The 12,056-nt window shown below is 33.8% G+C and overlaps 2 protein-coding genes across 6 annotated transcripts in view; one reads left to right on the forward strand and one right to left on the reverse strand.

Annotated features, from left to right (window-relative positions):
- The window catches only part of ANGPT2 (angiopoietin 2), a 43,167-nt gene extending 36,822 nt beyond the window's left edge, over positions 1-6,345 (forward strand). For both annotated transcript variants that reach the window (XM_085217919.1, XM_085217920.1), the window contains 3 exons: positions 46-212; positions 3,578-3,708; positions 5,084-6,345. In XM_085217919.1, the coding sequence (XP_085074045.1) occupies positions 46-212; positions 3,578-3,708; positions 5,084-5,244 (459 nt within the window). In that variant the 3' untranslated portion in view covers positions 5,245-6,345. The remainder of the gene's footprint in view (positions 1-45; positions 213-3,577; positions 3,709-5,083) is intronic.
- The window catches only part of MCPH1 (microcephalin 1), a 120,081-nt gene that overhangs the window by 70,416 nt on the left and 37,609 nt on the right, over positions 1-12,056 (reverse strand). For all 4 annotated transcript variants that reach the window (XM_085217915.1, XM_085217918.1, XM_085217916.1 and 1 more), the window contains exon 12: positions 9,279-9,356. In XM_085217915.1, the coding sequence (XP_085074041.1) occupies positions 9,279-9,356 (78 nt within the window). The remainder of the gene's footprint in view (positions 1-9,278; positions 9,357-12,056) is intronic.

Below are 12,056 nucleotides of genomic sequence, written 5' to 3' on the forward strand. Positions count from 1 at the left end.
AAAGTTGTATATTTAAGTAACTGTGTTTCATGCGTTGAATTACAGGGATTTGGTGATCCTGCTGGGGAGTACTGGCTAGGAAATGAGTTTGTTTCTCAATTGACTAATCAGAAGCGCTATGTTCTTAAAATAATCCTGAAAGACTGGGAAGGAAATGAAGCGTATACTTTGTATGACCAATTCTATCTAGCAAGTGAAGAACAAAAATACAGGTAAGCAGAAAAATTTTAACTGAATTTAAAAAAATGACCTGATGATTATTTTAACTGTGTACATGTGTTACATGCTTGTTCTACTTTAATCTGTTCCCTACAACATTAAAAAGAATATTTTATTTCAAGGGAAACAATGTATGTTTACTAGCACACACTGGGTGAATGTAAAAAAGATTCATGAAGATGAAGAGATGGTATAGTATAATATCAGATAAATATACCAATACAGCAGATGGTAGTGCACAATTTTCAAGAAGTTAGAACACATCTGCAGTTGCAGAGAAAAGAGGGGCATAAAAAAGAGATCCTGTGTCCATCTTCTGCTCTGGGCATGAAGATCCATCCAAGTATATTCTTAACAGAGAATAATAACAGCTATTTACAGTGATTAATGCATTTACGCATGCACATGATAACACTTAAAGTTCAGCAGTAGATAGGGTGAGGGGGATGGGCTGGTTTTCCCTGATAGGTTTTTTCTTTTTTTAAAACACACCATAGGCTAGTTTTTCAAAGAGAACTTTTAGATAAATTTAACTTCTAGATTTGCTTTTCCTCTCGTCTGAACATAATTTTGCTTCATGTAGCTAGGTAACTCCTATTCACATATTAAAGAAATGTATCCTAAATTCTATTTATGAATTACATTGTCTTTAAATAGTATGCCTTAGACTTAGATATCTCTTTAACAGAATAAAATTAAACAATTCCTGAGTTTTTAAAGAAAATTTGAAGCCAGCTCTACTCTGTAGAACTAATGTCTATCATTGTTATTTACATAAAAAATAAAAAGGGAAACAATTTGTGGATTAATGTTGCAGATGGTTTTAGGAATGCAAGAGAATATAAAGTCATGATTCCAAGGAATAAATATTTTTCTGGAAGGTGGTTGAGTAAAACAAACTTGAAGGAGATTTTCTACTTCAGTCATTTGATAGTAGGAGCTTTCTGAGCACAGTAATGTTATCTTATTGTTCCACAATCCACTGTCCTGATTCTCTAAAAATAATGTTCCTGCATATGAAAATAAAGTTAATACTGAATGTCCAGTCTCGTTCCCTATAAAACTGTCATTTTAAAAAGCAATTTTTATTGCACATTTTATTTATGTTCCCATTTCACTTCAAAATGTAAAGCTTCACATTTTTTCATACCTGTTTGGTTAAAAATGAAACATTAAAGAATTATACATTTTAAAACAGTATCAGTCACAACTGAAATATATGGGCAGTTCATATTTCATTCTGAAGGCTCTCTGTCAAAGCAGTGCATACGGTATGATTAGACGCAGGAGAACTAGAGTGTACAGAATAACTGATAATTTCCTACTGCATGGTCCAGGAAATGTTCTTCATAAGAATCTTGCAGATTCACAAAGCTGGATAGAGAAAAATAGCTATGTTTAGCTACATTCCTCCAAGATCTCTTAACATCTAGTTGATGTAAATGAAGTCAATCTGACATCCAAAAGAACTGAAGCTGTTACTTCAGTCAAGTCTCAAGTCTTTTCTGCAAAGCAACTCAAGTCTTCTATGCAAAGCATCTAAAACTAATGGAATTTCCATTGCTCTGAATGTAAGGTCTTAATGCCTTAGCAGTACACAGCTGTCTCATCTCCAAAGCAAATGTTTTTTTCATCTGGGAACAGTTAGAATCAACAGATTCAATAGCAGAGCCTTTTTTTTTTTTTTAAAGTAATGCATTAAAATACTTACAAAGACAACTTTTGTGAAATAGGTCATTGCCCTTGTCCAGTTACATTACTAAAAAACAATCACTGAAAACTAAGATGATTGTCAGTAAATAGATCCTTTATTTTAAAATGCAGCCAAACATGGAATGCATCATCTAAAGAACAGATTAACATGAATTAAAAAAAAGGAAGAAAGTGTTCAAAGGCAACTTTCATTACATTAAAAACATTAAAACATCTGAATGCTGGAAGATCATGAGTTGGCTTGTAAAATTAAAATTTCAGAGAACCATAGAAGAATTGAATTCAGAACAAACTTGTTTTGAGGCCAACTACTTCATATCAGATTAGGTTGCTCAAGGCTTTACTGACATGGGCCTTCATAACCTCCAAAAAATGGAGGCTGCATAGCCTGTTCCATTGCTCACCTGTCCTCAGGGTGAAAACATCTAGTCAGAATCCCTCATTTCAATTTACATCAATTGACTATAATCTCCTGTTTTTCTAAGCCATATTTTTAAAAACCACTGAGATGAATAAATCTTTGCCTGCATTAGGCTTCAAATGATATTTGCAATTCAGGCCTAGGTTCATGCTTTCTGCTCAGAACATTTAGCAATGTTTTTGAAACTGGCTTACAGGGATCAGTGTTTGAATATAAAGCTTTAAACTTGCCTTTAGGAAAAACAGGATATTTAACTTTGACATTTTAGAGAAAAATTGTAATGAGCTTATCTTTGGAAATTCATTTGTTCCTAATATTTTCGCAAAAAGAATATAAAATGGGTTAAAACAGTCTGTTAAACTACCAAAAACAATATCTATCATAAGCAGAGAATGACGTGCAAAATCAAGATCTATCTGGGGAGAAGCTGGTTCTCATACATATATTACAATAACTTTGAGAAGGGTAAGCTATTTGATGCAGAAATGCAATCAGCAAAGAATTAATATGAGGGCAGAGGGTTCAAGTCCGTTCAGTTCAACAGACCCACAATTTCATAACATGGTCAGAGTCGTGTAACTGCCTCCCATGTTCAGCACCCCGACCTCTCTACCCCTGTGAGAGATCGGGGCGCATAAGCAGATACAAGTAGTAGATACAAGCAGATACAGACAAGATACAATTAGATATAAGCAGATACAAGCTTAACTTGCCAGGTAAGTGAAACAAACTGTTAAATACTTGTGAAGATCCAACCTAGTGAAACCTATGGAAGTTGTGAAAATAAAGAATAATTTGGAAAGTGGAAAATGAAACATTTAGAAGATCCTGAAGCATCAGTTACTAGTTGGTATTTGAAAGTCAAGATGTTCCTATCTCTCGTAGCTGCAAAGCTGTAATGCTAGATTGCCATATTGTGTTAAAAGCAAAATAGAAACATAAAAAGTTTTTGTTAAGCTTTCAAACTTAATTAAAAAATGCACACAATGCACTTAAAATATTACGAAACATTAAGAAGTAATATACAAAACAATTTATAATCTATCTGCTCTTGTTTTCTTGTAATATGACATGAACAAAATGTTCATTTCTACAAATGGAGGCTGTTCATTAAGTTATTATGATGACCATTTACATTCATGAAAAAAATGCTGTGATAGCATTCACAACAGTGAATGCTCAACTTCAATGTAATATTTGTCTGTCTGTTCCTCACTTCTACAGGATCCACCTTAAAGGACTTACTGGGACAGCAGGCAAAATAAGTAGTATAAGCCAACCAGGAAATGATTTTAGCACAAAGGATGCAGACAATGACAAATGTATTTGCAAATGTTCACAAATGCTAACAGGAGGTAGGAATGTTTTTTTCGTTTCTCAGTCTTCCTATTTTTATTGGCACTGGAATTGTCTATGAGATAAATAGTGATAATTTCAACTTAGTAAATTCTGATTATTGAAGAAGTCCAGAACTGATAGAAACAGTAGCGTGGTAACTCCAAATGAAATATTCTGACAAATATTATTTGACCGAGGTTAAAGTAAAATGAAAAGTTAAAATCTGGGGGGAAAAAAGTAAGCAGCCTCACAAGCTAGGGTACAGGAAAGACTGAGATTGTGAAACTAAGAAGACGAGCAGCAGAATCTTCTTCCAGTGAATGATAACAGAGTCCTAAACATCAAAACACCTAAAGCACTATGGCTCTTGATTGTCTAGGCACAAGTCTGACTATTCTCTAACTATTAAAAGGAGAAGAAAATTCCCAGACTTGATGAATACACAGTACATGCTGCAGAAGGGTGCAAGTATTTAATTATGTATTTCAATACAGTTATGAAATGTCAATATATGCATTTAAGGTAAACCACGTGAGAGGCTTCTACACTTTTGTAGTGATTGTTCATAAGCTACTGGAGTTTTCAATGAAGTTTTACCTTTAGCTACACAAGTCACTCTATAATTTGTCAATCTAACCTTCCACATTCTATAATGCAAACAACTGCTTTTGTTAAATTTGACTTCTCTTCCTGTTGTCTCTTAAGAAATGCTTTGTTTCCCTATAGCACTAAAGACTTTCAGTTGATCCACAAAGATAATTGGACTGTTGCCCTGTAAAACAGAACACGCACATTATCGCCTACATAACAGAAGTATAAAAATATTATCTTATTAATAAAAATAAATTTTCCCTATGACCAACTAACAGGTCAGGACCACAAGGATGCAAAATAAGTTTGGGCTGCTTTTTCCTCCTTACCAAGTTTCAATGCGGTTGTTGATCTGCACACAGAACTAAAACAAATAACTGAATTAATCCTCTAAAAACAATTAAGAAAGGAATTAACATCTGTGAAGGACAGGAATTTACAAAAGGGCAGATGAAAAGCAAAGAAAGCTCAATATCATTACAGTTTGAGTAAAGTTCTGCCCTTGGATTGTCAACAATAGTTGACATCAGTAAGGTAGATTGAATACTTTCCCTTTTCAACTTTAAACTCCTAGGAATTACATTAAGCTTTAAGAATATGTAATTAATACCTTTCCTTACTGGGCTGGGGGTAAATCTTTTATATTAACACTTCAAAATCATGAGAACGAAATACCGAGTTTGGATTTGTTTCTCATGGTGGGACAATGAAGTGTTAAAATCTTCATGTATGCTATTTTCAAAACTATCTGTGCTGACATTTTCATTTGCTGGTATTTATCTTTGTGTTCTGGTCTTGCAGGGTGGTGGTTTGATGCATGTGGTCCTTCTAACCTCAATGGAATGTATTATCCATTACGACAGAACAACAACAAGTTCAATGGTATTAAGTGGTACTACTGGAAAGGCTCAGGATACTCTCTCAAAGCCACGACTATGATGATTCGACCAGCAGATTTCTAAATGCTTTTGCATTCTTATGTGAATTTTGTATTGTATAGTCTTCAAAGACTTTACTTTCCAAGCATATAAACACGTCTGCAACTCTCATTTTCAAGCCCAGAAAACGTGCACTAGCATTCTGAAGAGATCGGCTCGTTCCAATCTTGAATTGCAATAGTCTTGATCAGTTAAAGCTCATATTATTCAACTAGTCACAAAACCTAAGGCATCAACCAATATAGCAGTGATTTGGCCAAATGACTGAATAAAAAGAATATCCAAGAAACTGTCAGACAACCGAAGGACTGTGTTTTACTGATCATTTATATTATGTATGTGTTAGTAAATAACTGGAACTGTGAAAAATATCTAAAATAGTTTTAGAAATATGCATTTTGCCTCGTCACTGAACTTCAAACATTACTCTAGTATAAAACTTACCTAGATCTAGAACTATTTATCTTTCTGAGTATGTTTGCTGTTTATGTACATAAAAATATATCATCCTGTAATTAGCTTAATATAGTACTTAATACATTCTCTCCCCCATAGCTCTTAACTTCTTACACTTGTTCAGGGATTTTTTCCAATAGTTTGTATTACTTTATTTAACAGAGGACTTTGCATTTATTATTGGAAAATGCCATGTACAAAATCACTATTTTTTTCCAGTTAATGTTTATTGATCACTACCTTTAATTTACAAAAATCCCTGCAAGTGATAATATAGTATGAGTTTCCTTACATTGTTCTGATGATTGCACTTTTTTATTTCCTTGTCAACTATCCATAAAATAACCGACCAGTATTTTATAAAGGGAGACAATAACATTAACACCAGATGCCTGATTGCTTATCACAATCAGTTATCAAGTGGTACCATGGTCCATCCAAACATTTTGTAAAAACAATCTAAAAACTATGTGGATGTTCTTTGATGCAATTCAGTTTAAGCTTGTGTCTTAAGAAACAAATTACTACATTTGAAAAATCAGGAAAAAAGTATGAAGGTTACCTAAGAACATACTTTTGGTTTGTTTTTTTTCCCCTCCTCAAAATTCTCCATGAAGAAGTAGGCCCTCCGTGTATGACACAATGTGAATAAATTCATCTACTGGGTAACATTTGCTTTTTTTTTTTTTTTTATTATATTTCATACTGGAAGTCATTAAAAGAGTCAGAGTACTCTACCACCTGCAACACCGCCTTTCTTCTTCACTAAAAATGTATATCTGCACTACTAAGGAGTATCAGAGATAAAAATACTCCCAATATTACCTCATGAACAGATTTTAAATAAATTTAATAAATGTAAATTAACAATCATCATCTGAAAAGTTTTGCACAATAATCTCAATGTATCTAAGGTTACTGTTTAAGTAATTTATTATTTCTCCTGGAAACTTTTAAGGATATACAAGTGTCAGTCTAAAAAACACTTCACAAAATTAATTTCTTAGAAATTCATGAAAGGAAAGACCAATCTAGTAGGGGAACTACAGCATATGACATACAAAAAAGAGACGGCATTTTTCCACCTGGACCAGAGAAGGGGAAGGGGAGACCTTACTGCTGTCTACAGTTACCTGACACAGAGAAGACAGAGCCAGATCCCTTCTTGGAATTGTATTGTAGTGGAACAATGAATATAAATTGAAATTTGGGAAATTCTACTTAGCAGGACTTCTTTTTATTTGTTTAATACCATGAGGGTGGACCAGAAAAGTCCTTGAGTATCTTCCTCTAATTAGATCTGCTAATTGAACTAAAACATTGAAATAAACTTCGTGTTACTTCCTAATTTAGGATATTTTATGATTCCATAAAATTGGATAGAAAGAACATGCTTCCTCCCTCACTGCATTTCATCAGACGACTAAAGAAAATACTGCCAATATTTGTGACAGTAAACATACATACTCAGCCCAATAATCTAAAAAAATCTTCTAACAAAATGTAATGGAATCTGGCACAGTATGCATGCTTAACCTGGCCAAGAAAAAATATGCCAACTTCTGATTATTAAACGTCATCGTTTTAGCAAGAAAACAAAGGTACAAATCGATACACTGCATGGTTAGTTTCAATTTGCTGGGGAAAAACATGAAGCAAAAGGTTCTGATGACTATTCTGTGAAGATCATCAAAGATGCTGAGATAGATCTTTAGCAGATAAATTGTTTAACAAGACTTTTAATTAATTAATTTTAAAAATATAAATATGTGGAATGGCCTGAATTGAAAAGAATTTCAAAGATCATCTAGTTTCAACCCAGCTGCCATGGGCAGAGTTGCCAACCATTAGACCAGAATAGTTATTCATTAACATGAGTGTAAAATTTTAGAGTAAATAAGTTTTACAGTGATATCACATTATCTAAATGAGATTACATTGCTTAGAAATATCAAAGTGAAGATAGAAGAGGGTATTTTAGAAAGAATACTATAGGAAGATGACTGCAACAACTTCCTTGGACTCGGTACAAACAATTAGAGTACAACAGTAATATAACACATTCTTTAATTCCTGCTTGTAGTCAAATAAAAAGTATATAAACGTAGAATGCCCTTTAATTTTCCATATTGCTTCTTAAGAAGAAACAATAAGAAAGGACATGTAAACTCCACTCAAGCTCAAATGATAATCTTATCATTAAACATAAGGTATCTATTACAGCTGGACTCCAAAATGATTCAAGAAAGGAATGATTGGAAAGGTGGTGGAATTATGACTTTCAACACCAACTTTGTTCCTCAACAGAAGCACACTGCAAACAAGCAGTGCATACCTCCTTCAATTTTATCTCCTCACCATCTCTCCACCCTTCTGAGATTCTGCATTGGGAATAAAAACTGTAAACAGAATCTAGAAACTGACACCAGTTGGAATCACTTCCAAAGAATGCCATGCAAGTTGTTACTGATAACGTACTTAGGAGACAAGGTGGTCTGAGAAGAAACAGAAAACTCAAAGCAGCTTGGCCTGAAATAGTGTTGGGTTTTTTTTTTTTTTTGTACAAATGCAGAAAAAAGGAAAAGAAAAGAACATGCTAATATTCTTCACATTAAACACTGCCATTCATGCATTTGCTATATAAAAACTGAATTCTTCAGAAAAATTGTAATTGATGATTAATTTCTTTGGGCTTATTTCAGGAAAACTATTACAGATTCCCTACACTTTGAGAACTTAGAGCTTAAAATCATGAAATAAAGACTTCATCTTGAACACATAAATTTACAAAAATATATAGATTTAGAAAGAACATTTAAAATAACTCCTCAGCAGTTAATACAACCATGGTAGTAATAAAATTCAACCTCAATTAAATGTTCTTTCTTCAAAGCCTGTTAGAAACTTTGAGAAACAAGTAGCAGATAAGAAAGTATTTATCTAGCTGCAACAGTGTAATAGAAAACGTGAAAATTTTTTGACAAAATTAGAGCAATCAACTACTAACCTGCTAGAATATTTTATATTCAAAATTAAATTACTCTTTAATCCATTGCAACATGTGCAGATACACTTAGATCTGCACAGATACACCACACTTCAACAAAAACACTTTTGCATTAGTTTGTAACATAATATTGTGAGAATTAAAGACAGGAAAAAGAATAGTTTTAGAAGCCTACAGTAATTTTACATCTCCAAAGTCTGGACTGAAAACATTGGCACCATGACCTGAAACACCTCATAAGGCAATAACGTGTCTCTCCAGTATACATTCAAGTGAGGATAGTAATCAAATAAGCCACAAATTAAAGTGCATTTGTACTTAAGAAAGAAGCAACTTGATTCAATTTTTAATTGGTGAGTCAATCTTTTGTATTTTCTATGCATACCAAAGGTTTTGTAGAATTCTCCAGAAGTTAGTAGTTGTACACACTTCAAAAAGTACAAGATGATGTAGAAAATAACTCCTTATGGCATTTTCTTTAACAGTTTGTTTTTTTTCTATATGCCATTCTCGCTCACAAAACCTATGTACAGGGCAAATCATTTCTCAGAGAAACAAAAGAATGTTAGCAAGCTTAAAGGGCAATTAAACTTACAGGAGCAGCTGGGAAGTTGGAAGAAAGTTCATATGGTTCCTCCGAGATCCAGTGCCCAAATTCCAAAGAACACAGAACCTAAAATAAATCAAATAATAAGTAGAACATCTATAATTTCTAAAAAAGCAAACCGTTTGAATTAATTAAAGAAATTAAAACTAACAGTGCAGTTACAATAGATAGCTTGATTTTTTTATCCAAATAAAATGATTCTCTGTAAAATCAAGCAATCTCAAAGTATAAATAAATCAAATGATGAAAATACCAGTCATATTTCTACCTATAGCCACATTACACTTCAAAACCTTGCAAGGATATTTATTAGAATATTAGAAGAATTTTTGCATTATCATATTAGAATAAAGGTTTGAAACAGGAAGTCAAAAGGGAAGAATGTCAACAATTCCCATATGATATCAGTTATGTTCTCTTGATTCAGTTGATTACTGAACATCATGGGGCCTCCTTGTTGGTCCATTTCTCCAGCCTGTTATGGTTGTTCTGAATGAGCCCACTCTTAGAGTATATCAAACACTCTTTCTTGCTTTGTATTATCTGCAAGTTTGCTGAGGCTTCCCTCCATCCATCATCTAGATCATAACTGAAGATGTCCAATATCAACTCCTACAACTGACTGGGATTATGCAACATTCTTTTCAGCCTGAAAAGAAGAAAAGCTCTGACTTTCTCTTTGCTAACTTTCTTTGCCAGCTGTACATTATAGACCACAAATAAAAAGGTTCCTACCATTGCAAAGTACTGACTGTCTGGCAAATACACATTTGCGTTTGATTGAGCTCTGAAACACTGGGTGAATGTGACCCTTAAAGACTTGTGATCCTAACTCTTTGGACAAGTTTCAGACTTCTGTTCTTAATCAGGTCCACCACAAGATGGATAACATGAAAAATACTTAATGAATACTTAATCTATGCAGTGACATTTTTTTACCTACCTTGGGACTCCTCAGCTTGTGTACTAAAAACTAAAACTACATTAAAATATTTCCTCTACCTGTCACAGAAATGTTTCTCTACTGATATGATGAGCAAGTGAATACAATAGTTGAACTGTGATCTCATTCTAAGTATCTTTTACCAGCTACTTAAAATGGTTGTTTTCAATCACTGAAATAAGCTTTTTTTTTTTTTTTTTTTTTTTGGTAAAAGCTTTTTTGTAGGTTGATTTTTTTCAATGATTTTTTTAAAAATATATTATTTTGGGTTGCAGATTATAATTTCAAAAATCTTGCTAGGAGTGTTCAGTGACTACCCTTCCATTGATAAGAAGATTATCCCTACAGTAAAAGGCAGAGGTTCCTGCCATGGGTTTGCCTTGATGTCATATAAATGGTGTTTTCCTACTGATTTCTGGATAACCTAAATTCTAGAGAGCACGCTGATGGAAAAGAAGTTTATTTTCCTCAGTGGCTTCTTCAGAGCAAACTGATGCCACAAAGCTTCCCATATGTGTAAAAGACCAGTAAATTCTTTGCAAACTTGTTCCCTATCACACGATTCAACAACCTTACCCTTTTACAGATACTTGAATTTCCCAGTACCTTTCCTGTAGTTACCATTTGGCAAGAGTTAATTACCAGTCAAAAAACATTACAATCCACCAGTGACAATCTATACATTCAACTTTAAAAATATAAGTACCTAATACCTACTGCTCCTACAGCAACAAGTAGTGTTATGTTAACAAGAAGTATATAAATACCAAAAAAATAGAGTACATAGATTTTCATGAGAAAGTAAATCCATGTGCTTGGGATCATTTCCCACTTGCATAATAATTCTCCAGCCATTTCAAACAGATTAAGTCTATTTCTTTCTGTTACAGCCAAGCATCATCAAATTGTTGCCATTATTCATCTTAGAACAAATTGAATTTCATCAGTAGGTGGAATTTCTCCCATGCTTGATTCACAAATAAATGTAACTCCCCCTCCCAACTTTTTTTTGTAATTAATTCTTTTGGAATAAAATGTCATGCAAATCCATATATTATTCATTTTCAATGAAAATATAACATCTTATTTCAAAAAAAATATGTGCTATGAGATGTTCCACTTGGACAAAAGTTGGCATGATACATGTTATACTTTACAGTGTTTACAGTATTACAGCTCACAAAATGAGACTTTAAGCTAAACAGACTGATTGTTAGGTAGTAATGTAAATTTTATTTCCTAACATATAATTAGGCTTGTGACTTTCTTGTAAAGAGCAATTTTGCACAAATTGTGGTACTACTAGAGGCAAGTTGCTTAATGCTTTCAGAAACAAATTGTGTAGCCTGCAGTCTGAAGTAGTTTATGCTTGACAACTCTGAGAACATCTCATTATGGAAAAGCAGCAATGACAGAAGAACAGCAAGGTCTTACACTGCAGCACGTGAGGACTTGCTCAAATGCAACAGCTGTAGGAACACAGGAAAGAACAAAGGAAAGAAACTGCTTACTTTCAGAAAGCCTCAAGTGTGTAAGGATCCCCAGCAAGATACCTATGCCTCCAAGGCCAACTCTAAAATGAGATCTGGGAAGGCATGGATCCTAGTTCTACCCCTTCCGGTCACACAGGTGCAATGCATGCACCTGAGCTCCCCTGGGTTGGCCCTGCCTTCCCACCAGGTGGAAATCAACACTGGTTCAGGCCATGACTTAGCATTTCCACTACACAGAGGAATCCGCAACCTCTTATAAAAACTGCTACAAAAGCTGGTCTTTGTGTGACACGGAAAATAGTGTTTTACTTGTGTGGGGAGTACAGGTGT

Source organism: Meleagris gallopavo, chromosome 2 (assembly GCF_905368555.1).
Source record: "Meleagris gallopavo chromosome 2, MGAL_WU_HG_1.1, whole genome shotgun sequence".
NCBI lineage: Eukaryota > Metazoa > Chordata > Aves > Galliformes > Phasianidae > Meleagris > Meleagris gallopavo.